The sequence below is a fragment of the Podarcis liolepis genome (genome assembly GCF_965112155.1).
Source record: "Podarcis liolepis genome assembly, chromosome: 7".
In the NCBI taxonomy this organism is placed as follows: domain Eukaryota; kingdom Metazoa; phylum Chordata; class Lepidosauria; order Squamata; family Lacertidae; genus Podarcis; species Podarcis liolepis.
Genome location: NC_139561.1, coordinates 68,281,831 through 68,306,042, shown reverse-complemented (window position 1 = coordinate 68,306,042; position 24,212 = coordinate 68,281,831). Strand labels below are relative to the sequence as shown.

The 24,212-nt window shown below is 44.5% G+C and overlaps 2 protein-coding genes across 3 annotated transcripts in view; both read right to left on the bottom strand.

Moving 5' to 3' along the window:
- Nucleotides 1–543: 543 nt before the first annotated feature.
- LOC310710909 (ficolin-2-like) lies at nucleotides 544–9,975 on the bottom strand. The gene is made up of 6 exons (XM_083512226.1): nucleotides 9,557–9,975; nucleotides 7,736–7,771; nucleotides 4,259–4,386; nucleotides 3,380–3,509; nucleotides 2,318–2,452; nucleotides 544–850 (listed from the first exon to the last, which is right to left on the bottom strand). The coding sequence occupies exons 1-6, from the start codon at nucleotides 9,645–9,647 to the stop codon at nucleotides 609–611; spliced, it is 762 nt and encodes a 253-aa protein (XP_083368352.1). The 5' UTR covers nucleotides 9,648–9,975; the 3' UTR covers nucleotides 544–608.
- Nucleotides 9,976–12,895: 2,920 nt separating this feature from the next.
- CD164L2 (CD164 molecule like 2) overlaps nucleotides 12,896–24,212 on the bottom strand; it is a 35,148-nt gene continuing 23,831 nt past the window's right edge. The window contains exon 6 of one of the 2 annotated variants that reach the window (XM_083512259.1): nucleotides 12,896–13,776. In XM_083512259.1, the coding sequence (XP_083368385.1) occupies nucleotides 13,770–13,776 (7 nt within the window). In that variant the 3' untranslated portion in view covers nucleotides 12,896–13,769. Of the gene's footprint in view, nucleotides 13,777–16,956; nucleotides 21,750–24,212 lie in introns of those variants that run through there. The other variant, XM_083512258.1, reaches the window with a different exon arrangement.

Genomic DNA, 24,212 nt, shown 5'->3' with positions numbered 1-24,212 from the left:
TGCTCTCCTAACAGCTCTCGGCACCATTAACGAACTATAGCTCCCAGAATTCTTTGCGGGGAGTCATGACCGTTTAAAGAGGTATTGTAGTGCATTGAATGTATGGTGTGAATGTGGCCAGAATTAGGCTAGAGGGGACTGCTTCATTTAGCTCAAAACAAAGTCAGACATATCCATTTACAAAGGTTGCCAAATATTAAGTATTCTAACTGGCAGTGGTGGACTTTAGGTGTGTTTTATTTGCACACTGCTTAGAGAGCACTTTGATCAAGTAGCTAACAAGCAAATAAATAAATAGCTAGCTGCAGTTTCAATATTTGAGTATTTTGTTGAATAAACCAGGTACTTTGGGCTGAATTGTATTTTTATTATTATTGATTTTGGCCTTTGTGATTTGAAATTTTTTGCTTCTTAGTCATCCTCAGTATGGACAGTAAACGTTTTGCCCTAATGGAGCCTCTCCTTCACCTATTAAAAGCTTGAACAGATTTTGGAAGCAGAATAATCCCTCATGCAAAATAAAGAGACACACAAACACCCATATAGCTGCTTAATTTTTGCTTTACTCATTCCCTTTGGTTGTTTTCTAGGCCTCAAATGGGACCTCTTTAGCGAATCTTCATCTCTGTGCGCTTGTAGGAGGTGCCAACGCCCTTGCCAGTTGCCCAGTCAATGCCATAGACCTGCCCTTTCCGATCACCAATTGGATAGCCTCCATTCAGGTTGGACCTATAGCAGTTGGCATACCACCAACCTCCATGCACAGTGACAGCGCAGTTCTGTGTCCCGGTGTCATTGTCATTGTCATGGGTGGAAAAACGCTGCCCGCTGTGAAAGGTCATGGAGTCACCTGCAGAGCAGAAAGAGGTGGTGTAAAAGTGCTCTCTTTTTTCCTTTGTCTGCTGCCCATTACATTTCTCTCCCTGCCCTCCACAGCATCAGTGCCTCTGGGTCTGAGGAAGCTTTGGTCAAAGTGCCTTTTCCATGTCAGTAGGCCCTAGTGGGCTCATCTGGTTGGGAGGAGAAGCAGCCCTTTGATCAGCATTGAGCGGCTGCTGGGTGGGAGAATAACCACTTTAATTTCCCACAGTGCCCCCAATGCAGTACGGCTCCAGGGCACTGTAGGAAATTTAAATGGTAGCTCTAGGAACGGGTGGGGGCAGGTAAGGTTCCAGTGATGCATCCTGTCAGGAGCTGGAGGTCTAGCTAAGTCACTTAAATAATGCAAATGGAGTGCAGTGAAAAGAGAAATCCTGATAACTGTTTACTGAGGAAATTGAACAAAAACAGTGTATAATGTGAGGAGAAACAGAGAGGTTTTGTCTTTCTTTTGGCAGAAGCCTTGTACGTCAACCAAACATACAGAGGAAAACTCCCTCAGGCCAACATAACCAATCTGAGCATGTGCTACCTCAGCAAACATCAAGCTGCTCTGCCTAGTTGCTAAGCCGCACCTCCCCTCTTGGCTAGCTGACTTTAACAGTAACAGAATTAACCCTTTAGTTGCACCCAAGATGATCTCTGCTGTTACACTTCCAACAGCAGCCATTGCTGGAGTAACAAAACAGCAATCCCTGGTCTGGAATGAGTGAATACTAAATATGTCGGTCTTCAAAGTGACAGGGCCAGCTCAATATATTTTGCTGCCTGAGGAAAAGGACAAGATTTGCCTCCCCTCCAATTCCCTGTACAACAGCTGTTGGATCATCCTTGATTCACCATGTTCACCACATACCTGACAGCAGCAGGCTAGAATAGAGCAGGTTGGGTAACTGTTGGCCTGCTATATCCCTTCATTCCTCCCTGCTCCTGCTGCCACTGTGCTAAGCCATAATTTGGCTCTGTGTTTCATCCAAACCCAGAGTTGTGGTTTATTTCCCCCCTACAAACAAACCAAGAACAAACCTTGCTTAAAGTTCTTAGTTTGTTTGGAGAGAGACAAACCATGACCCCAAGTTCAAACGATGACTTAGCTCACAGCAGTGCAGCAGAGCAAGCAGGGAGGAGAAATCTCACCAGGGGCACCAGCGCACTGCACATTCACCTTCAAACCATAGGTAAGCTTAACTATAATTTAAAATGGCAGCAGGGAGCCTTTGGGCCTAATTAGGCCCACCCACCAGGCCTCTGCATTTGGCCCAGGCGACCATTTTAGGCAAACCATGTCGACCTGTCAGTCACCTGATACCATCTGATATCAGAGATCCGTTATCTCCAGTATATGCACTAAATGCCTCTGACCAGGTCCACTCCTGGTTTAAAGTGGCATGTGAACCAGGCCACAGTGCGTGTGGAAAGCAGGTTTGAAGTCCCTCACCTGCAGTGCCACCCAGGAATTGCCCCATGACAAGCTGATACTTCTCCTCTTCTCCCCTGAGCTGGAAGGACTGGTAATGAGCAAAGGTTTTGCGGTCGTCAAAGTCTACCAGGTCCACACGCAGCTGGTGTTCCCCTAAGGAAAAGAGGACAGAAATTCAGCACAACTTTGCCTTTTGCACACTTGAAAAACTTGTGTGCGATGTGGCACAAGAAATATTTCCAAAGCAGCCTCTAGAAGGTTGTCCACAATAGGACCAAGCCCTCAGGCTGAAAAATGGTTTCTGCGCCTGTCATATCAAAACACATCACTGGGTGTCTTAAAGTTTTGAACTGGGGGCTGCTATCAGAAGAGTGGGGTGGAAGAGGGTAGTGGAGACATTGTATTTTAAAATCCTGCACAGATAGGATGCTGCAAATAAATCCAGTATGATTGTTGTGATGGAATAAAAACACAGCTCTCTTTTGCCTCCCAGAGGCTCACAATAGCATAGCAGGTCCCTGCTACTGGCTTGGAAAGAATGTTCTTCCAGATAGGAATTGGCAAATATGTCCTTTCTGGTTTCTTTCAGATTTCCAGTGTTAAATTCAGTTCCCCACATGTTTACATCAGTTTTGAATGAATGCATGCATTTGTGTGCGAATATACACATTTATGCACACTATTTTCCCCAATATAATGCCCTTTTGTACGTGGTTTCTAATACATTCATTTGTATGCTCACTTTACCCTTGTACATGCACTTTTTGTACACGTTACTTAGCTGGAGAACTGCACTGCAAAATTCAGAGAAGTGTGCATTTCGAGGTATGGCTGTGCAACTTCAGCTTTCATTGTAAACCAAATCTACCGTATTTTTTGCTCTATAACACGCACCCGACCATAACACGCACGTAGTTTTTAGAGGAGGAAAATCCGAAGGCATGCCACCCGTAGGCATTCCCTCCATAACACGCACAGACATTTCCCTTTACCTTCTAGGAGGAAAAAAGTGAGTGTTATGGTGCAAAAAATACGGTAATTTCCCCTCCACCCTTATCCCCAGATCAAAGGCGGGGTTACCCTCCCGTGTCAGGAGATGAATGTTTTCGTTGCCCAGCCAGAATTCCGATAGCTGGTTCCCAAAGCCTTTCTTGTAGTCATTCCAGGTACGGTAGAAATCAACAGACCCATCCAACCGCTTCTGAAACACCTGAGAAAGAGATATAGAAACAAGCATAGCAGAAAAAATGAGTACATCACCTGTAAATGTATTGTTTTCTCATTCAGTCTCTCACATCCAGTGTTTGAGTGGCAGGGGCTATGGCCTTCTAGTTGTTGCTTGACTTCACATCCCAGCACCCCTAGCTATTGACCGTGCCTGATAGGGCTGCTAAGAGTTCGAGTCCAGCAACATTTGAAGTGCAAGAGGGTCCCACCCTAGGTTTCACAGGCATGGAAGTGCAGACCTGGGAAATGACATCCTGGATTTGGGCTGCGTTGTGTTGGAAGGTATGGGTAGGGGATTTTTAAGGGGGCCAACTTCTGGGCTATGGAATGCAGGAGTATCGGTGTTTGTGTTTTTATTTTAATCTGCTAGTTAGTGGGTTGGAAAAACCGCCGTGTTCTCATGTTAGCGTAATGACAAAGTTTTCCATTGCGCTCTCTCTCTCTCTCTCTCTCTCTCTCTCTCTCTCTCTGTGTGTGTGTGTGTGTGTCAGAGAGCGAGCTTGATTTCCCCATGTTGTATGGAATGTTAATGTTTTACATGAATTTTCTTCTCTGTGTTATTTGTGTATATGTTTTTTTAAGTGCAAATTACTTGGAGATCATTTAGGTTGCAAGCGGTGAATAAGTTTAATAAATAAATTATCAAACCCAACGGGAGCAAAAAATCCCAATAACAATACAGGGCGTAGTACACTGCAGTAGCACTGCCTTCACCTCAAAGCAGCCACTCACCAGCCAGCCCCCTCCATCAGTATCCATGTCACAGAAGACCCTCAGGGGCCAGCAGCCCGGCAGATAGATGGTGTACCAGCCGCTCAGGAACTCCCCCTTGCTCAGCAGCTCCTTGCAGCTTCTTGGTGCTGGGAGAATATGCCAAATGAGAAAAGGCAAGATGAAAAGCAATGGGGGCAGGAAATGTAGCAAGCTAGGGATACCACCATAGCTTCCAATTAAATGTCGTTTTATGATTATTATTTATATGCCACTTAATGCCAAATTAGGTTTCTAAGCTGTTTACAAGTATAAAAACCAATGAGAGAAACATTCAGATATAAACATCTGGAATTAAAACACATAATAAAAGGATCCAATAAAAACTCTAAAATCCAGAATTAAATCCTGCTAAACCAGAACACAAATTAAATAGGTCAAGCAGTCAAAGGAATGCCTGTGCAAACAGTTCAAAAGCCAGCAGAATGCCTATACAGATGGGGGCCTCTCTTAACCAGCAGGGAGTGAATTCCATAACATCAGTGCTACCAATGGAAAAACCTGCATATATTGATGACAGTGCATTAAGACCACTCCATAGGTTCATTTTCACTTGTTTAATGCAGCAGTTTCCCAAGAGGGTGGTACCACCCCCGGGGGGGGATTACCTAGCGTGGGGAGTGCTGGAAGTGTGAATGAGATTTTGAAAAGCTGGTATCACTGGATCAAGTTTATTGGTTTTGTTGAATTATCTGACTAATTTGTTTTAATTGGATTTTGAATGAATGTGCAATTAATTGTGACTGTTGTGAATTTTACTATGTTATTATCTTCCCTTTTGGGCTGTCGAAACCACTATTCTGAATAAATATTTTTATAGGGTGGGGTAGGGAGCACTGGGGATGAGTTTGTGGAACCAAGGGGGCAGGTCTGGGAGCTGCTGGTTTAATGTAATATTGCTGTTGCTTACGACACAGTTTAAAGCTCACCTTTTTCACATTGTAGACTATAAAATGTCCACACAAAAGCTGGGTTTCTCATTTTGCTATTTGTGTTTGTGAGAGTGATCTTGTTTAGTCTGTCTGCTTTTAGCCTAGAAGTGTTCCTACAGGTCGCTAATGCAGATTACAAATTTTACTCCACATTTTTAAACTGGCCCTTGGGTAAAAGAGACATCCTTTTATCCATACATTTTATAACACTTCTACATTTATAAGACATGTGAAACTTCATTCACTGGGGCTTTTGAAGCATTTAGAAGCAGCCCCTCCTTTGCCTAATGATGTTGGGATTTTATCAGCAGCTCAGTCGCGTTTCGTACCACGAAAAGGGAATGTTAAACCATATATAATGAATGAATGAAAGGAAGGAAGAAAAGCTGTGGGATTTCAAAGTCTGCATATGCCTTTGAAGAAAGGAGAATTGTGGGAGGCTTTGAAGAGCTCACAATGGGCTCGCTTCCTTATCGTGGCAGCCCTGAGGAACTACTGTCACATAAGCAATTAGGGTAGGCAACGTGGTGCCCTTCAGAAGCTGCTGGACTACAATTCCCATCATCCCACCATGTTGACTACCCATGGCGTAGGTATTTGGGGGCAGTTTGTGGATCATTATATAGTACACTGTTGTCTTTGTGTACTATGTGATGTATGGAAGTGAGAGCTGGACCATAAAGAAGGCACATTCTTTCACCTTTGGTGGACGTGCCCAAGGATTGAGGCTTTCTGGGAAATGATCTATAATGAAATGAAAAAGGTATTTAAATATACCTTCCTGAAGAAACCAGAGGCCTTTCTTCTGGGCATTGTCGGCCAATTGGTGCTAAAGAAGGATAGAACTTTCTTTATGTATGCTACAACAGCAGCAAGAATACTTATTGCAAAGTACTGGAAGACACAAGATTTACCCACTCTGGAAGAATGGCAGATGAAGGTGATGGACTATATGGAATTGGCAGAAATGACTGGCAGAATCCGAGACCAGGGAGATGAAATGGTGGTAGAAGACTGGAAGAAATTTAAAGACTATCTACAGAAATACTGTAAAATTAATGAATGTTAAAATGATGTTGGACTGAAAATAAGTGGTTTTGGTATTAAGGCTAATAAGAATATGTAAATATAGATAGTTATTTGGATGAAAATATATAGTTATGATAGGTTAAGATTATAGAGTAAAGATAAATGAAAGAGGGTAAGGATTTGCTGAAAGGACTTTTAAACGGGAATACAAAAGGGGAGGTGTGAGGAGGTCAAGGAAATAAGCAAATGAACTTAAAGATATTGAAAAATGGATTATTTCTTTTTAAGATATTTTTCTTTCTTTTTTCTCTTCTTTTTTATTTTTTCAACTACCGGTTTTTTAGGTTTCTTTTTTGGTAACTTTCTTATTAGCTCTTCTTCTTTTTTCTTTTTTCTTTTTTGTATGTGTAATAGTTGGTTTAATCATTTTTAACTTTTTTTAAAAAAACTTGTTTTGTATGTTTTGTGTAAAATCTTAATAAATATTTTTTTAAAAAAACAATAAAGACGGCTGATCGCTGAATAATTGATGTTTTTGAATTATGGTGCTGGAGGAGACTTTTGAGAGTCCCATGGACAGCAAGAAGATCAAACCTTTCCATTCTGAGGGAAATCAGCTCTGAGTGCTCACTGGAAGGACAGATCGTGAAGCTGAGGCTCCAATACTTTGGCTACCTCATGAGAAGAAAAGACTCTCTGGAAAAGACCCTGATGTTGGGAAAGATGGAGGGCACAAGGAGAAGGGGACGACAGAGGATGAGATGGTTGGATAGTGTTCTTGAAGCTACCAGCATGAGTTTGACCAAACTGCGGGAGGCAGTGGAAGACAGGAGTGCCTGGTGTGCTCTGGTCCATGGGGTCACGAAGAGTCGGACATGACTAAACAACTAAATAACTAAACAACATATAGTACACTAGGGTTGAAGCCCTACTTGCTTCTCCCGCCAACCCCCTACACCCTCCCTTTCCAACTCACCAACTGCTGCCCCCCTTCCTTTGAACTTTGTCAGCCCCCACCTTCCTTCCCGAACACATGGCCAACCCCTTCTCCCTCCCTTTGCACCTCACAAAAGAAATCCTTGGACCTCACCAGGTCTCTGCAACTCACCTGGGCCCCCTGCTGGCTTGCCTGCATCTCCAGTTCCTTCATCCTTTCCTCACCTGCCTGGGCTGCCCATCCTCATCTCCGTTCTCCAGATACCTCCCCTTTGCTTCACCTAGGTTAATTGCCTGAGCTGCCCACCTGCCTCTCCTCCTCACATCACCTTGACCTGCATCACTGTCCACTGGTCCACCTGCCGGACGGCCCAGTAGCTCGTCACACTGTAGTTCTCAGTGCCACCTGTCTGGGGCAAACTGAACTGCAACGTGACAACATCCTTGCAAATTTATATATTAGAGTTTGAGGATTATTATAAAGTTAAGCCACTAGATGGCAGAGGGTGCATTTCCCAAGAGAAGCAAGAAAGAAACTCACCGGTTTGGCAGAGGGCCAAAAGATCTCCTTGATCACCTGATATTTAGAGAAAACAAACTTGTTACTAAGCAAATCGTAACAATACACTGAAGGCAAAGCTGCTCATCACCCAAAAGACCCACAATCTTCACTTCTGTGGGAAAAGATAGGAAATGAAGTATTTCACCCCCTATGCTAACGTCATGGGGAGGCTCATATGTGGCCCTCGAGGCCTCTCTTTTCTGGCCCTCATCAGTCTTCAACAAGCTACACACCTTCTTTTATGCCTGGCTGGAATGTGTCCTTGAACTGCCCATTTTCAGGTCACCATGATATTCTGTCATTGGGAACCACAAGTCAAGGAACTTTGCCATCCCTATATGCTCAACACTTCCCTTTCTGTAGGGATCAGCTGCACAATCCAGTTCCTCCCTGATGCAGGGGGCTTGAAGTCACCGCCCATCAGCTGACAAGCAGTGAGCAACCTTTCTCTCTGCAAGGATCAGCTGTGCTATCCATGGGGAACTTGCATGTGCAGCTGTGCCAGCTGCATCCCTACCTGCTCCACACCTGATGTTACATATTGGCCCAGGTGTGGGGCAGGTGGGCATGGTTTGGGGAAAACAGCTCCACGGACCAAATTGGGACCTGTGCTTACCCCTGCTATGCTCAGTAAAAACTTATATCCCTGGGCATTATGCAGAAGACCACGATCCAGGACTGGCTGCTTACTATATAGGGGTATAGGGCAGGCCATGTGACACTGACAACTCTATCAGAGGAGAAAGTTTCAACCAGGGGGACATGGGGAAAACAGCCAGGCAGGTGCTTCTATTGCCCTAACATCTGCTGTTTGAGGCAGTCACCTCCCTTTGCCTAATAGTAGTCGGCACTGCACCAGTGTCACAGTTCAAAGGACAGCACAACTCCACAGAGGGGGATGAAAATCAAGTGGGAATGAAAAACTCAACTTTTTTTTAAAAAAATGTAGATATATATATCAGGTGGTACCTGAAACAAAATGTTGCAGTGTATCCCCACCTGTTAAGAGGAATGCTTTTGCTCAGGGCTTCAGAAAACCTTATAGCCAGTGTGTGTGTGTGTGTGTGTGTGAGAGAGAGAGAGAGAGAGAGAGAGAGAGAGAGAGAGAGATTTCAGGAAAGGGAAACTGTCATCTTTCCCCTTTCCCAGGCCCCGATGCCTTCCTTTCTAGGACTCAGGATTGAAACCTATTGCTATATCTTGGTGTGGGGGTTCTGAACAGCTGGAAAATATGCCCCCCTTTCATCCTCCTGAAATAATTCTGGGAGCTGAGTTATTTAGCCTCTCAGCTCACATTCCTCCAACCCTAGTTTATCTACCAGAAACTATTAAGGGCTTGAGCACACCAGTTCCCTCTTCTGTCTCCACCTCCCACAAAATCTCATCTGACACCTGAATGCTTTCAGAAGTTCAAAGGTCCTCATCAGACCATTTGGTGTTTTGCTTTTAAAAACAATAATTTACAAGCATATATATTTCTGTGTACCCAGGGATATGCCAACCTTTAAGTATGTAGAAATGACTCACAAAAATGTAGAAACCACTCCTCCCATCATGAGCTTTGTATGATGTTCAGCATTCTCCAAGGGTGGAAGAGGCCATGGTTCATTTGTGGAACACATGCTTTTCATGCAGAAGGTCCCAGGCTCAACCATGGCATTTCCAAGTACGACTGGGGAAGACTCTCCTCTCACCCTCCATAAGAATCATGGAGAGCTGCCAATATGGAGCTGGCAGGACCATTGGCCTGACATGGTACAAAATGGCTTTACTTACTGGCAAGAAATTAAAATCTATTACCTGCGCATTTGTTGGGATCACCAGTTGCCTCCATCCAGGTGGGAAAACAGAGCAAGACTGCAAAAACTCTGCAACACAGCTCCAGATCCATGGCTTGCTTGTTCCTCTGTGCAATTCACTGTCTCCCTGTCCTGCTCTCCTTATATACTCGCTGGGACCAATGACACTCCAGGAGGCTTATATTGGGAAGATTTCCCAACATGGTTCCAAGTCAAGAAAGCAGCAATAAAGAACTATTATTGGCTATTAATTTCTCATTCCCCAGAGGGTATGTGTAGAGGTGGTGAAGAGGTCATGTTTTGCCTCACCCAAATAGCATAACGTGTGCCAGACTTCAAATCAATAGTCTCTTTCTTCCTTTAAAGGAAACTAACATGCACAACTTCACTTTGTGCAGAAGACTTTCCCCTTCTATTTGCCTAATGAGCAGGGGTGAAAACAACATTCAGAAAAGGCAAATTTGATACTGAGCTCTTCCTTGTTTGCATGTTCATGAATGTTTGAGAGCCGATCAGGTTTCAAGTGACTGTTGGCATTTTCACAGATTTTTTTTGCAACACACACACACAAAATCCAAAAAACCCAAAACTGAAGGGCAGCTGTTTAGAAGATGGCATTATAATGTTGCAACTGTTTCTTGAACTGTGTATTCCCTTGAACTCTGTTTTATGGAGGTGCTTAAGGAGCCATTAACATTTGTTCTCATGTTTCTTATCTGTTTTGTCTCTCCAGAGCATGAGGAGAGGATTGTTCACTTAGGGGAGGAGGGAGGTCGTAAAGCTTACTTGTTCTAGCCTAGCTTTATAAAGAAAACAGAGGTCATTTCTTAATTGCGCAAGGGTTCTCATTTCTCGCCCTCAGTTCATCACGTGATGCTTTTCATTTATTTCTCACACGAAACAGGAAACAACCCAGAGACTTTTTTAACATTGGGGAGGCCAGGCAGTAAATATTTTCACCTGAAATGTAAATGTTACTGGATTTTTTGGGGGGGGGTTGTGTTTCTTTTCTATATTGAGCAAGTAGCATATTTTTAAAAACACAGAATTCATGAATACAACCCATACCCTGGCCTGGAAAGTCAAGACCTCTGTGTTAGTCTGAGTGTCTCATGCCATAACCCATTGACTTCTATGTCACTTGTGGGCAAACACCACCCTGTGAATGTATTCTAAATCATGGAGTGGGGACTATTAAAAGCAGGTTTGGAGAGGAAGAGAGAGGATGAGGTTTGCTACGGCAGCTATATGTAGAAGTAAGTCCAAGAGAACACCATGGGGGCTTGGCCTCCAAGTGCAGGGAAGGGAAGAAAAGAAAGAGAAAAGGCGGGAGGGAAGGGGGGGGGGGAGGAAAGAGAGAGCTTGGGTGAGGGGAAGAGAGAATAAATTAGGAATGGAGAACATTTATCCTCATCCAATGCATGTTTATTCTGCAGTTAAGTCTATCCAGTTCAATCCTGGTTACTTCCTAGCAAAACGTGCATATGATTTGTTTCACCTTGATTCTTTCCCAGTCTTCTTGTGGCAAATAATATATAAATAGATGATAGATACATAAGACTCACAGAAACAACATCCAAGTAACTTCCTCTACCCAAATACACACTTTTAAAAAGCTGGATATGATTCTGTAAATACTAACTGAAATGGACGTTGCGTTTTGATGACTTCACATTGTGCACAACTCAAGATAAAATTCAATACCTCTGGGGGCATACAAATGGATGGTGATAATGGGTAATGAGAAGCTTTAAATTTACAGGGCTCATAATTTTTCGAAGAATCAAAGCCAATTAGGTGATAAGAATAGTCCAAAGGTTCCCTGTTTGAGTTTTTATGAACCATTTTGCAAAATGAATAGTGTTTGTCCTAGGGAATTGCGGGGGGGGGGGGACTTGTCACGTCAGTCTGTGATTGCGAATCCCATCCCTACTAATGAGTATGTGCATATGTGGGCTTCTGTTAGGAAGGAGCAGAGCTTTTTTTCCAGGGGAAACTCACAGGAACTTAGTTCCAGCACCTCTCAGGTGGGCACCATTGCCATTCTAAGAGAATGAGGGAGGTGCTCATGGTGAGTTCTGGCACCTCTTTTTCTAGAAAAATAGCACTGGGGATGAGAGAGAAATCTGATCCATTTGCATTTAAAAGACACAGAGAAGCTGCGTTGAGAAACAGAGTTGTGACTTTGGTGACCCCCCTGGAAACCTAATGGGGACGCAAGATCTGTTGGAGTGTTAGTGCTCAGGATGCATATATGTATAGAGAAAAACATACATATCCTAAAGTATCAATCCAGGGCACTATGGAAAATTTAAACAGTGGCTCTCAACCTCCCAGCATTCAGGATGCTGCTGCTGCTCCCTCCCTGTGAAAGGTTGGCAGAGCCTACTAATGGGCACACCCACCCACCCCCCGCAAACTCCATCCCTGCTGCTAAGGTCTAACCTCTCCCCTCTGGCACTCTCTCAGACCAGAGCCATCATGCTGTTTTAGAAATGTACCTTTTCCAGTGCTTGCATATATTTCCAGGGATGCATCACAGCGAGAACGGCAGGGACCACCTATAAATCTGATTTTATTATCCTGAAACCGCTTTGAGAACCATTATGGCTGAAGACTGCAAATAAATAATCAAGGTAAACTCCTCTGAGCACAGCCTTTTCTTTAAAGGAAATAAGAAACAAGTTGCTATATTTCACTGTGCCTTTGCTTCTCGGGGGGAGGGTCCAGTACAGACATTCTTTGCTTAGCTCTGCCAAACACAGCAAATGAACTCGCGCAACAAGAGCACATTGCCTCCATATCATCCGATATGAAGCTCCCAGGTTCAATAGCTTTAGCAAGAGTAATATTAAGTATTTGTTACTAGGATGGTGGTAAAGTCCTGCCTGCCTTTGACTCTGGGCTAGGAGTGCTGTGAAGAGTTGTTTAATGAGTACAGGTATTGGTTTTTATCTTGGACAGTTAGGGGAACAAATAAGATATGTGTGTGGAAGGGTTCTTTTCTTTTTTACATTATTTTCACTCCTGCAAGCTGCACAGAAAAGCCGCTTAGAAATATTTCAGTTAAACAAATTTTCCAGTAGAATAATGTTATAAAAGCAGTAGCTGGCAAATATTACAGCAGCCTTCCCCAAGCTTGGTGCTGTCCAGACGCTATTGAACTAAAACTCCCAAAATCACTGACCATCAGCCATGTTCGCTGGGGATGATGGGAGTCGGGAGTCCGAAATATCAATGGCACTAGATGAAAGAAGGGCAGGTTACAACATTGCGGCTATAATCAAAGTTATCCCCAAATGCGTAGAAGTACGAACTGTTCAATAACAAAAACACAAAATGCGTTCCACAAATATTTCATTTTATTTTAGAGGCGTCTTCCCCCGTTGTGTTTGCTGCCGTTCCACAGTAAGGGGTGTTCTTTGTTTTTCCAGGGAGGCAGCTGAGAACTGGACTCTTAGAAGGACCCACTCTTTAATGGACAGGCAACTTCCAATGGAGTCCAACATCGGTTGGGTTCGGAGTTAACAAGTCAGCTGCTTCGATGCAACTCCCCTACTGGAAACTCACTCGCAAGAACGAGCGTGAAGGAGACCCACCCCAACTCTCTTGTGCAAGAAGCTAACATCGTGACTCAAGTGTCTTGACATCTGCATAAGACTCTGACCTTTTAGAGTGATCTGGCTTATACAATATTGGGTGGAGGGAGAAAGAAGTCACACGGGTGAAGTAGCCCCAAGTTCCACTGGACATTCCACTTTTGGTGCAGCATTTAAGAAACAAATATACAGGACCGGCAGGTACTGAAACAGGATCCATGTGGGCTTAGAATAAGGATAATCAACCAAAAGCAGGTTGCACAGAAGGGGAAAAAATAGAAAGAAAACCCCACAATCATTTGAAGGCGTCCTTAGCCTCACACAGTTACATACGAAGCAGATCCCTGCAGCTTGAGCTTGCTAGTATCTCATGTATATATTTATACTATTTCCACAGCAAGTCTAAAGGGTCCAGGTATCTGAGCCAAGCATCACCCATTGTGACAATAGGCTGTTTAGGTCTGGAGCAGATCTCCCACTTCAGCAGCTCCATTTGAAGAAGAGAGAGAGGGAAAGAGTCCTGGCTCCTAATGCAGCCACAGGCAGGCTCCTCTTCTCCAGCAACTCCTCCCGCAAGAGAAACGCTTATCAAGGCAGCTCCTTGGAGATCAGCCATCAGATCCTAATGTGATGGAACAAATGAGAAGGGGGACACACAGGGGGGTGGGGAAAACACTTCACCAGGCAAGAGAACAGACAGCAGGGGGAGCACCTAGCTCAGCCAAAATGGCAGATCTGTAACAGCGACTTCTCCCTTGCTTTCCTCAGCGCTGGAAACAACTTCACCTGGAAGGTGCAACTTGTGTAATTTGTGAATGGCTGGATTTCATAACATACACGTGTCGGCACTGCCAGCTTCACCATTTACATCTTTATTTGCAGACTTCTTTAATTTGAAAATTTAGGGATTTTAATTTCAGAATTAGAGCAATTTAGACTTCTTAGCACCTTGCTCCCTGTGCCCTAGTTAGGCAGGTGGGCATCATGAAATGTGAATGGCTCTCTATTGCCAGAACCTGTGCACCATTGCATCTTATCAAACATACGCCACATCAGGTGCCGTGCCATTGCATGTCACTCCCTGAATACTGTTAAATATGAAACATCAAATAAAATAATCAATACATGGTAACATCCAAGATATGAGGCATTTGGGCACCATATTAGATACCCAATTTTGCAGAAGAGAAGAATTAAATTGTTAGGAACAAGACCATCTCAGCTCTAAGCTGGCCATTCTCAAGTTACAAGAGGCACTTTCTCCTTGTTTCTGAAAAGTGAGGAAAAGTTAAGTTTGCAGCACAGTTCATACTAGCTCCATCCAACAGTGTTCAGTGCCGCTTATTCCCAGGTGACTTACTTCTGAGTAGACATGCAAAAGACTGTTGTCAGGCAGCAGTCCTAAGCATGTCTACTGAGACGGTCCCCACTGAATTCAGTAGAATACACTTCTGAAGAGGTATGGTTAGGAATGCACTGAATCTCTGAATTCAGCAGGGTTCTCTCCTGGGTAACTGGGTATAGAATTGCAGCCTTAATTTCTGAACAGATGTTGATCAGGCCCAGGAACCAGCGCCCCTCTAGCTGCTCTCTGACTCCAACTCCCACCATCCCTTGTAGGAGCTGATGGGGGCAGAGTCCAACAACATGGGGAGGGGGCGGGGCAACAGGTTGTGCACCTGATGCATATGATCACAGTGTTAAAGCCTCAGACCAGTTTTAATGTTAAGATTTGCACTCATGGGGGTGTCTAATGGCCAGCCAAACCTGCAATGGAAACTAGCAAAAAAACCCACACCTATATAATACAGGGTTTTACTAAAAGACAGATATGCAGAGACTTGTGGAGGGAGATCAGCAATGCCGCATCAGAGACTATAATTTACAATGGATTTTTATCATGGGCTTATTTCAGCCATCTTGGCTGAGATATGTGGTATAAATCTAATTTAAGAATTGGTAACTCTCATGAACATGAGTGAAAGGAACTGGGTACTTTCAAAGGAGATGTCAAGAGTTCAGTCCCAGAATGGTTGAACAGTGATTCAGAACAGTCTCTCTCTGTGTGTTTTGATGAAAATAACACTTTCTCCCCCCCCCCAGCCCATTTTAGACATTACATAAAAATTTCTTATAAGCAAAGAGATTTCTAGATATTCTGTGGTATGAAAAAAGGTAATCAGAAAAAAATATTATTAATTGTATGGTTTGTTTGTGTGTTCTTGTTGTTTGGGACAGCTAAAAAGGTATCCAAGAGGAGATCATTGCATTTTGCAGTAAATCTTATCCCTTGTCTCCCAGCCCATCATCTGAAAAGCAAAACGAAAACCTGAGGTGACACTCCTGCTGTTGCGACATCTCTTGAGAATAAGACACTGTTTCCACCCCCACACGGAGGACCAAATCCTGTAAATGTCCAGTGTTTGTTTAGACACTTCTCACAGTGCAAATGCCGTTTTGTGGGTGGACAGATGCACTCCAGGAAGGGGGAAAGCAAGACCCACTCCTGGGATATTCACACAGATTACACCCTATCACTCAGGGAAGGACAACTTAGGCCCTTCAGATATGGCTAGACTCCATCAGCCCCAGGCAGCACAGTCAGTGGTCAGAGATGATGGAGTTGTAGTCCAGCAACATACTCTGGAGGGCAACAGCTCCCTGTTCCTCCTGTACCTTCTGTGCTATCACTTGGGATGGTGTGTTCTCTGCCTTGGTTTTTTTAAAAAACAAAACCATACCCCCCCCCCAAATCCCCTTGTGCTTAGACTTGAAATACTACAAGCTGACCTGCATAATTTTGCAAACCTACCTGATTCTACCTAACTTATTTGAACTTTGCTATAATGGGGAAGGGCCAGGGTGCTGTAGCCCCCCACCTCACTGGAAACTTAAGTTTGCAATTCCCCAGGCTTCCAAGACTACAGCATCCGTTGTTCACATGTTTTCAAGCAAACTAAGAAACCTACTTGCTTGCTTTTCTCTCTCTTTTAAAAACAGACTATTTTTCTGGGAGGCCAAATTCAGTGGCTTTTATTTGTGTCTGTGGGACTGCACAAGCACACACTACCATGGGGGAAATTGGTCTTGTTTAAAGTGGGGCTCTTTGTTACTCCTGTTCTTTCCACCCATTAAACACCTCCCCCAGCCTGAACAGTGCACAAGTTAAAGAACGCTAAGACTTCAGATGTGTTCACTAATGGGAAATAACTGATTAGTGCAGCAAGGGATCTAAGCAGAAGCAAGTACAGGTCCTTGTGAAATTACATGCTGTGCACAATAATGGCCAACAGGCTATTGGTTCATTCAACTAAGAGGGTGAGAATGACAACTCACGCATAGCAGGGTGTGCCTACCAGCTATACTGAGACTGAAATTTTACACCCTAACAATTTTGTGCCCAGGGCAATTGCCCCTGTGCCTCCCCCCACGCTACGCCACTTGTTCTACCACTGAGTAGGCTTGAGGTTGCAGCCAGCCAATCAACCTGCTCCTTGCATTTCCAGGTGCAAATAGGGTTAAGTTATTAAACCACCATCAAGTGGCTCCCCAGCTGCCCCAGATCCACCCTTTCTGCAACAGCTTGCAGTTTGTTGCTTGTGGGAGAACTAGGTTTTGCCCAAGGAAGGATGCGCCCCCCCCCCCATGCACTGCTCATCTTAGGCTACTCTTGGAAAGATGCATGACTGTTTGGGGGTAGGGATTTCTCACCAAGAGAGACCCAAGCCTCAGGTTGTGTTTCTGCAAACAGGTCACATTGCAGAAGGAAGACCGCAAGCAACACCACTACTGGAGCCCTGGAGAAATCAAACTCCCACAAGCTTTAATGAAGAAGTCAGGATCACAAGTCTGTGCCCCAGGTGGCATACAACATATGGATAGTCTCCCTCTCTCCTCCCCCCGCCCACTTGCCAAGGAAGGCTCCAGGACTACAAAAGTCACACGGAAACACACAAAAGGCACAGCAAGAACACACAGAATTCATTCCTCAGCTGGTGGGAGGGGAGTAGAGAAGGCAGCTAGTTAGAGAGCACCCACATAATTCCTTTGCTATGGGTCTGCAGGCTTTTGGACTTGGCAGTGTCGCCACCAAGGAAGGGTTTTAGGGAGACATCAGATGCAGAAAGGCTGGCTTACCATATTTTGACATAACCTATGTTACTGTGCAAAAGAGATGGGGAGAATAAGACCAAAGTCTAACAATACCTAACTGCACCACTGAGATTTGGGGGCGAGGAGGAGGAAAAGGAAGATGACAGCAGCCCAGACATTTCTGATATTTTGAATCACTATGAGTTTGTGCCGATTGCTATTAATTGTTTTATGGGTTACCTTATTGTGCTTTTTGATTATACGTACTAATGTTTGTCCGTTTGTAATGCTACTATTATGGTGAGCCACTTTGAGCTCCACAATGCTCTAAGAAAAGTGGAAAATACAAATATCAAATCAAAAATAAATATCAACTCAAACTTTAAAAAATCTCCCACCCTGCCAGCAGACCTGCCAGTGGTTTGGAAATGTTGTTGCTAAGCAGATTCCCAAGGAAACCTAAAATGGCTGCTGACACTGATCGGTTCTGATTGAGATTACTCTCCTCGCAATGACGCAGTGCTCAACTCCTGAGTCCCAGTAGCAGCCAGTCACTTAAATGATAGGTGAAGGAACCCCATTTCTGCTATTGGGAGATTCTGAGAGCAGAGGTTGCTATAGCGGTCTGCAAGTATCAGGCTGGATTACAAACAGCAACCATAGATCCCAGGGAAGTGCTGAAGCTCAGCGGCAGAACACCTGATTTGAATGCAGAAGGTCCCAGATTCCATCTCCAGTTTAAAGAACCAGGTCAGTAGCGATGGAGAAGACCTCTGCCCAGGACCCTGGAGAGTCATTGCCAGTCAGAGTAGACAATACTGGTCTAGATGGACATATAGGCCCAATCTACACGATAATGCTTTAAATATGATACTACTTTAAATGTACCATACCGCTTCTCCGTCCCATAAGAATTCTGGCAAGTGTAGTTTGTTAAGGGAGCTGAGAGTTGTTAGGAGACCCCCCTATCCCCCTCACAAAGCTACAATTACCAGAGTTCCCTGGGAAGAGGGGTTGATTGTTAAACCACTATGTGAACTGTATCGTCAGAGGAAGCCATGACCATTTATAGTGGTGTGACGGTGCTTCAAATCTATGGTGCAGATAGCACTTAAGTATACCCAGGATTGCAACCTAAACGATCCACTTCCACCTATGAATGAGCTTGTGTGGTGGCTTACAAATGATGGCTAATTAGGCTATCAATTTATTGTACACCTCCTTGGGTATTCCACAGCAAGGCATAAGATTTGAAGGTGCAAAAGGGAGCATGGGAAGAACTCTCCAAGAATCAGGATGTTACACCCAGCTAATCATCTGGAGGCACTTATTTTTGTATTTGGTTTTTTTTAATGTGTAAAATGTTTAGGGTAATATTTTGTTTTCTTGTTATTATGCTTCTTTAAATGTGCATCAGCATTGTAATTGTGTCTGATTCCCATTTGTACTGCTTGATAGTTTGTAAGGTTCTACTTGATTATTTAAGGCAGGTTACAAAACTGATACGAGATTGTTTCCTTTGCAAATGTGAAGCGGTATAGGAATTATTTAAATAAATACATAAATAAATAAGTTCCCATAAGTGTAAAAACATGGACTTGCATCCAACCAAGTTACACTCAGAGAAGCTCCATTAAAACCAATGGAGCTACGCTAGTCATGCTCATAAATGTTAATAGGAGTACTCTGAGTAGGAATGCCACTAACTACAATCCACGATTTATTCTTTCCTGGTGTGTACTTGTTTTTAAACATAAGCCACTTTTTAAAGCTTTTATTGGGGTGGGAAGGAGAAAAGAACTAAAAGCAACAGGGCATAATAATACCACATTTTAACTAAGGGCGTCAAAGTCTTCGCTTTCCCCCCCTCTGAGAGCAGCTATTTCTCAATTGAACAGCTACAAAAAACAAGGAGGGAAAGGAAAGGGAAAAGAGATGGAAAGCCAGCTGGGAATAGAATCCAGTAGTCGCCATGGTGACTCCACAGCTTCACATTTTCGATCCTTTACTTTCTCAGCCACACCACAGGGAAGCCATAGGACCAGCACAGGGAGAAGAGGCCTTGCTTCTGAGCAGCATGTACTGGGACACCCCCACATAATACACTTGCCACGTGAGAGCTTCTTAAAGTTTCGCCACTAGAGGAATAAACTAATCCCAGGGTGGACAGACTTCAGGCTGATTTACTTACTTACTTACATACATATTTACTTACTTACTTAGACCCCTAATGTCTAACCTGAGGTGCAAAATGTTGTCATACATACCATGCATTAAAAGCACAATACCTACCCACCCACCCCAGCCAAAGTGTAATTAAATATGCTGGGAATTGTAGTTCTGTGAGGGGGTAAACTACACTTCCCAGAATTGGGGGTGGGGGTGGGGGTGGGAAATGTGCTTTAAATGTGTGGTGTGTACCCAGCCTAAGAATTAACAGGATGCCTCTGAGCAGATGTGATCAGTACCAGAAGCGAGCTCACAATTTCCTTCACAGAAAAAAAATCCACTTCTGGTTGGTTCCCAACCCACCCCCAAATTTCAGCAATGCTTTTTTATTTTATTTTATTTGAAGGGAGGAGAGCTTTTAAAGTGTTGCTGTTGTTAAGACAACTGGGAATCAAAAACCCTTGATGGCCTACCACAATTCACCCATAGATCTACCAGTCTGCATGCTTCTGAACACATGTGCAACAGTTAGCAGGGGAAACTCACTAGGGCAATGGGAGCTTTTCTCTAGATTTTGTGTGTGTGTGTGTGTTGCTGGGGTAGTGGTGGTGGGGAGTTTCATAGGGGCCTCAGTGGGTGATAGTGGTGACTGGTTCCTGTTAAGAACGGGGCTGCTTGCACACTATACAGCACATTCAAAGCACATCTTCTTCATCAAAGAATTCTGGGTACTTTAGTTTACACCTCATAGGGGTACCACTCGCAGCAACCTCACAAACCAACTACAGAGCCCAGAATTCGGGGGGGGGGGGCATTTCAAATGTGCTTTAAAGCAGCGGCATACCTTGGGATCTCAAATTTCAGCCATGCCCTGTGCCCCCATGCCTCTAAATAATCGTTGCGCCGCCCCCAAGGCTCTGCACCCAGTTCGACTGAACCAAACCAGTCACACTCCCCTAAATTTAAAGGTATAGCATGCAAGCAGCCTGGTAGGGTGACCAACAGCAGGTAGAGCCAGTGACAGGTGGAGCAAACCGATTCTAGTTTTGTTGCAGCCCTCCTCCCTGCTCATTTCTACAAGGCGATACTGAGACTAAGGAGGAGACTGACAGTCTCAGGCACTCCCCTGGACGGCTTGCTAAGTACAAAGACAAGCAGGTGGAGCCAGGCTGAGGGCATACTGAGGCCGGTGGGGCAGTGCCCCATTTGCCCTCACAGACCAGCCTCCACTGGTGGGAGAGGGAAGGATTTGACCACAGTCCCTGCGACCTATATTCTCTGTAGCAACTTCCCCAACCTCCTGCACTAGGTATTCATTTTAAAAACCTCAAGAAGTACCTGCACACTACATAATTAACGCGATGCGTTGTTTTGAGCCTAAGGAAAAGGGCTGGAGGAGTTAGAATTTGCACACACAGATGAAAGTGGAGCTGCTGTTTGGTCGTTTTTATCTCCTGACCCAATTTCCCCCTCCCGTCTCCCCATCTCTCTTTTCTTATTGGCTATGCTGGCAAGCAAGTAGATCCTACGCCACTCAGTGTGCAATTTCTTTGTCCGCCAGTTGTTGGAAAAACCTTTGAGATTCAGCTGCTCTCTCGTGGCAAATGTAACATGTGGCCATGCTCTCAGTCAAAAAAATAAGGGGGGGGGAGCAGAGGAGGGAGAGAGACAGACTCTGGTCAGCTCTGAACAGCTCATCTCCACTGCTCATCCCTGCCCTTGGGAAGGCCCATAGTTTCAAAAGCAAACAAGAGCTGCTTGTTTGCACATTCCCGTTACACACACAATCAATCAGAAAGTTAACAGTATTCAGTTCAAAGCAGTCCCTGTTCTCCCTCCATCCCTCTGCTGAATGCAGGAAAAGGGAAAAGCAAAATGTAAGCAGCATCCCCAGAGACAGTTTTATGCCTTCAGCAGAAGCCAGGAGTTAACGATTTCCCTGGCCTGTACCACTTCAGCATGGAAGAGAAGGATGCACATTTGAATATTCCTGCATATATATAAAATCACTGGCACATGAAAAACTAAAAGGCCAGGGATTTCAAGGTAGCTTCCTCTGAAGACATGCTACATTTCTATGTGCAAGGAGGAACAATCAAACATGCAAGCTCCTCGCAGCAGGCTAATGTTCTATGGTCCAGGAAAATCAAGATCATTTGATGCTGCTGAATGCATAAAAACAGGCCCATAATAGCCTTTCTTGGCTATGAGGAAAGAGCCCCACGAAGGGAGTGGGTCTAAGAGAAGGTTCATAGATTTTCCTGGTTCCAGAGACAGCCCATTACTTCCCACTGTTCTTTCACACACAGCTACACCTACTGCTGGTTGTCCTCTCTGACGACAGGCAGCGTGCAAGGGAGATACAAAAAAAAAGGGGGTTGGGAGGAGGCAATTGGGGACATGACGTTAGAGACAATATCAAAGCACAATGCCCCTTTAAACACGCCCAATACACACATTTCTGGTAGAGAGTCACTGATACGCCAAATAAATAGAAGGTTCCCCTTGGCTAGCATTAGTGCTCTGGTTAACGGGGACTGGAGAGGAATGGACATAATAGAGCTATGGCAAAATTATAAGCTTTAGTTTGGAGCCAAGGACAGGGGTACAGTTAAGAACAGAGAAGCAGCATGGACCAAGTTAAGAGAGAATAAGGTTTTAAGAGATTTGTACTTTATGTTTCAGATTGAGACGGGGTCTACCCCCAGAAGGGCAGAGCTTCTGTTCCCTTTAAAGAACTCTGAATTTGTTTGTTCTTTTGTCGGGAGGGGAGATGCACCTGCCTTTCAGAGAGTTCTGAAAAATGACAGGAGCAATGGGTTCATCCAAACTACCTTTTGTGCTGTGTGCTGTGTTACTAGGCACGGTCCTGGGCTTTACAGCCCCATGTCTGAACGCTTGTTTGCTTGTTTGTTTGTCCCAGTGCTTTCCCTGCGAAAACCTGCATTTCAACACTAGCTCAGTTTTCTGCAAATTGCCATTTGCTCTGATTCAGCGGTAAAACGTGGGTTTTCCTGGGGAAAGCGACAGGGGGGAAAAAACCCACCCGGACACAAAGCTTTAAAGTGCAGGCCTGTGCCTGGAAAGTATGGGGCAAAAGATAGCCTGAATGAGCCCAATGTTCTATTGGGAATAGAATCAAGCTAGGGCTAAGCAATTTGTTACACAAACAGAAATAAGAGAGTGAGAGGGATGCTGCAAACAAAAAACAGCAGCAATCACTGTCTGGTTGACATCCCAGCCACCCCCAATAGTGGCAGCTTTCCCCAGTGCTAGAATGCCAAACAAACCCCTCTCTCAAGGTGCCTGAACAATTACGATTTAGGGTAGGAATCAGCATGAGCAAACACACTCACAGTCAAAATTTGGGGATCACGCATGGCTGCAATCATCAAGGAAGTTAAGCCCTCAATAGCAAGGCTTCTGGAGTGATTTTGCCAAACTGGCTTTGGAAGGGAGCCAGCTGCCCAAGGATGTTTTAAAAGCTGGAAAGGAACATTGGCAGGCTTTGGCTCGCACAGCTTTTTTATTATTTAAAAAACTGCAAATACGGTCCAAGGCTTTGGGCAAAGGGATACAACTGTCTTATCTTGCCTCAAATTCTTCCTCCATGGCCCCCAATAATGTGTTCCTAGCTGGCCCACTGTTTAAACTGAGCCTTGACTGAGAAGAGATCCAACACTGGGGCAAAAAGATTCAACTAAAACCCAGCCAAATTTGCTGAGGAAAGTTTGAGCACCCTTTCCTACACAGAGGTATTTTTCTTTACATATATCCAACTTTAAGGCTGAAGACAGTGGCTGTGTACACACCATACATTTAAAGCACACTGCTTCCCCCAAAGAATCCTGGGGACTGTAGTTTGCCCCTCACTGAGCTGCACTTCCCAGCACCCCTAAACTACAGCACCCCTAAACTACAGTTTGCAGGATTATTGGGGGGGGGAGAGTCATGTGCTTTAAGAGTATAGTGTGTGTGTGTGTGTGTGTGTGTGTGTGTGTGTGTGTGTGTGTGTGCAGTCATTGCTCTGGCCTCTCAGCCCCTCATCATCACCCACTGCCAGCCCCCAAGCACCTGCCACCTGAGGCAGTCACTTCACTCCATAACAGGCCCTGCCCAACTGGCTTCCTAACACTCACAACTGAAGCAAAAGATGATGCTGAGCCATAATCCACACATGACTATGTCAGTGGAGTACCTGTGTAGGAGAAAGCATCATTGTGTGAAGCAGGCTTAAAGACATCTTTTGATCCCACACTCTCCTATGAGAGGTGGGTGGGAGGAAAGAAAGAAAGAAAGAAAGAAAGAGAATCAAGGACAGATTGAGAGGAGGAGAACCCAGCTGGTGATTCTCTGAAAGGATCTGTCGGAGACAAGATGGCAGCAGAAGATACAGATGAGAAACCCAGAAATATTGTTGGGCGCATGCGAGGAGGAGTCCCTCACAGAACATTTGAAATTTCCTTTAACACTGACCAAAGGTTACACACAGCAGGGATGTAGAGCTATTTGGCTAGGATTTTGTTCACCACCTGCCGACAAAAGTATAACCTACTTTGAGTAGGGCAAACCACAAGTTATAGCTTTTGCAATTTAGCAAAGTATGCTCAAAGTGGCCCCTCGTTATATGGATAAAACATCAGTCCCAAAGATGTACTCTCAGTCTGGGGTTGGTTTGCCACAGACAACACTTTCACTCTCCCCCCCTCCAGCTATTTGCCCTCTGAAAGTGCTGCTTACAGTAAACAGCACCAACTTCACAGGGAAATATCAGTTTGTGGGAAGGTGTCACGAGGA

What these genes read in the sequence shown, in the direction of transcription:
- LOC310710909 (XM_083512226.1), bottom strand. Translation starts at nt 9,647, where the DNA reads ATGGATCTGGAGCTGTGTTGCAGAGTTTTTGCAGTCTTGCTCTGTTTT. An exon ending in CTGATGGAGGGGGCTGGCTG is followed by an intron (nt 3,510 to 4,258) that starts GTGAGTGGCTGC and finishes TCTCTTTCTCAG; the next exon opens with GTGTTTCAGAAGCGGTTGGA. An exon ending in TCATCTCCTGACACGGGAGG is followed by an intron (nt 2,453 to 3,379) that starts GTAACCCCGCCT and finishes TCTTTTCCTTAG; the next exon opens with GGGAACACCAGCTGCGTGTG.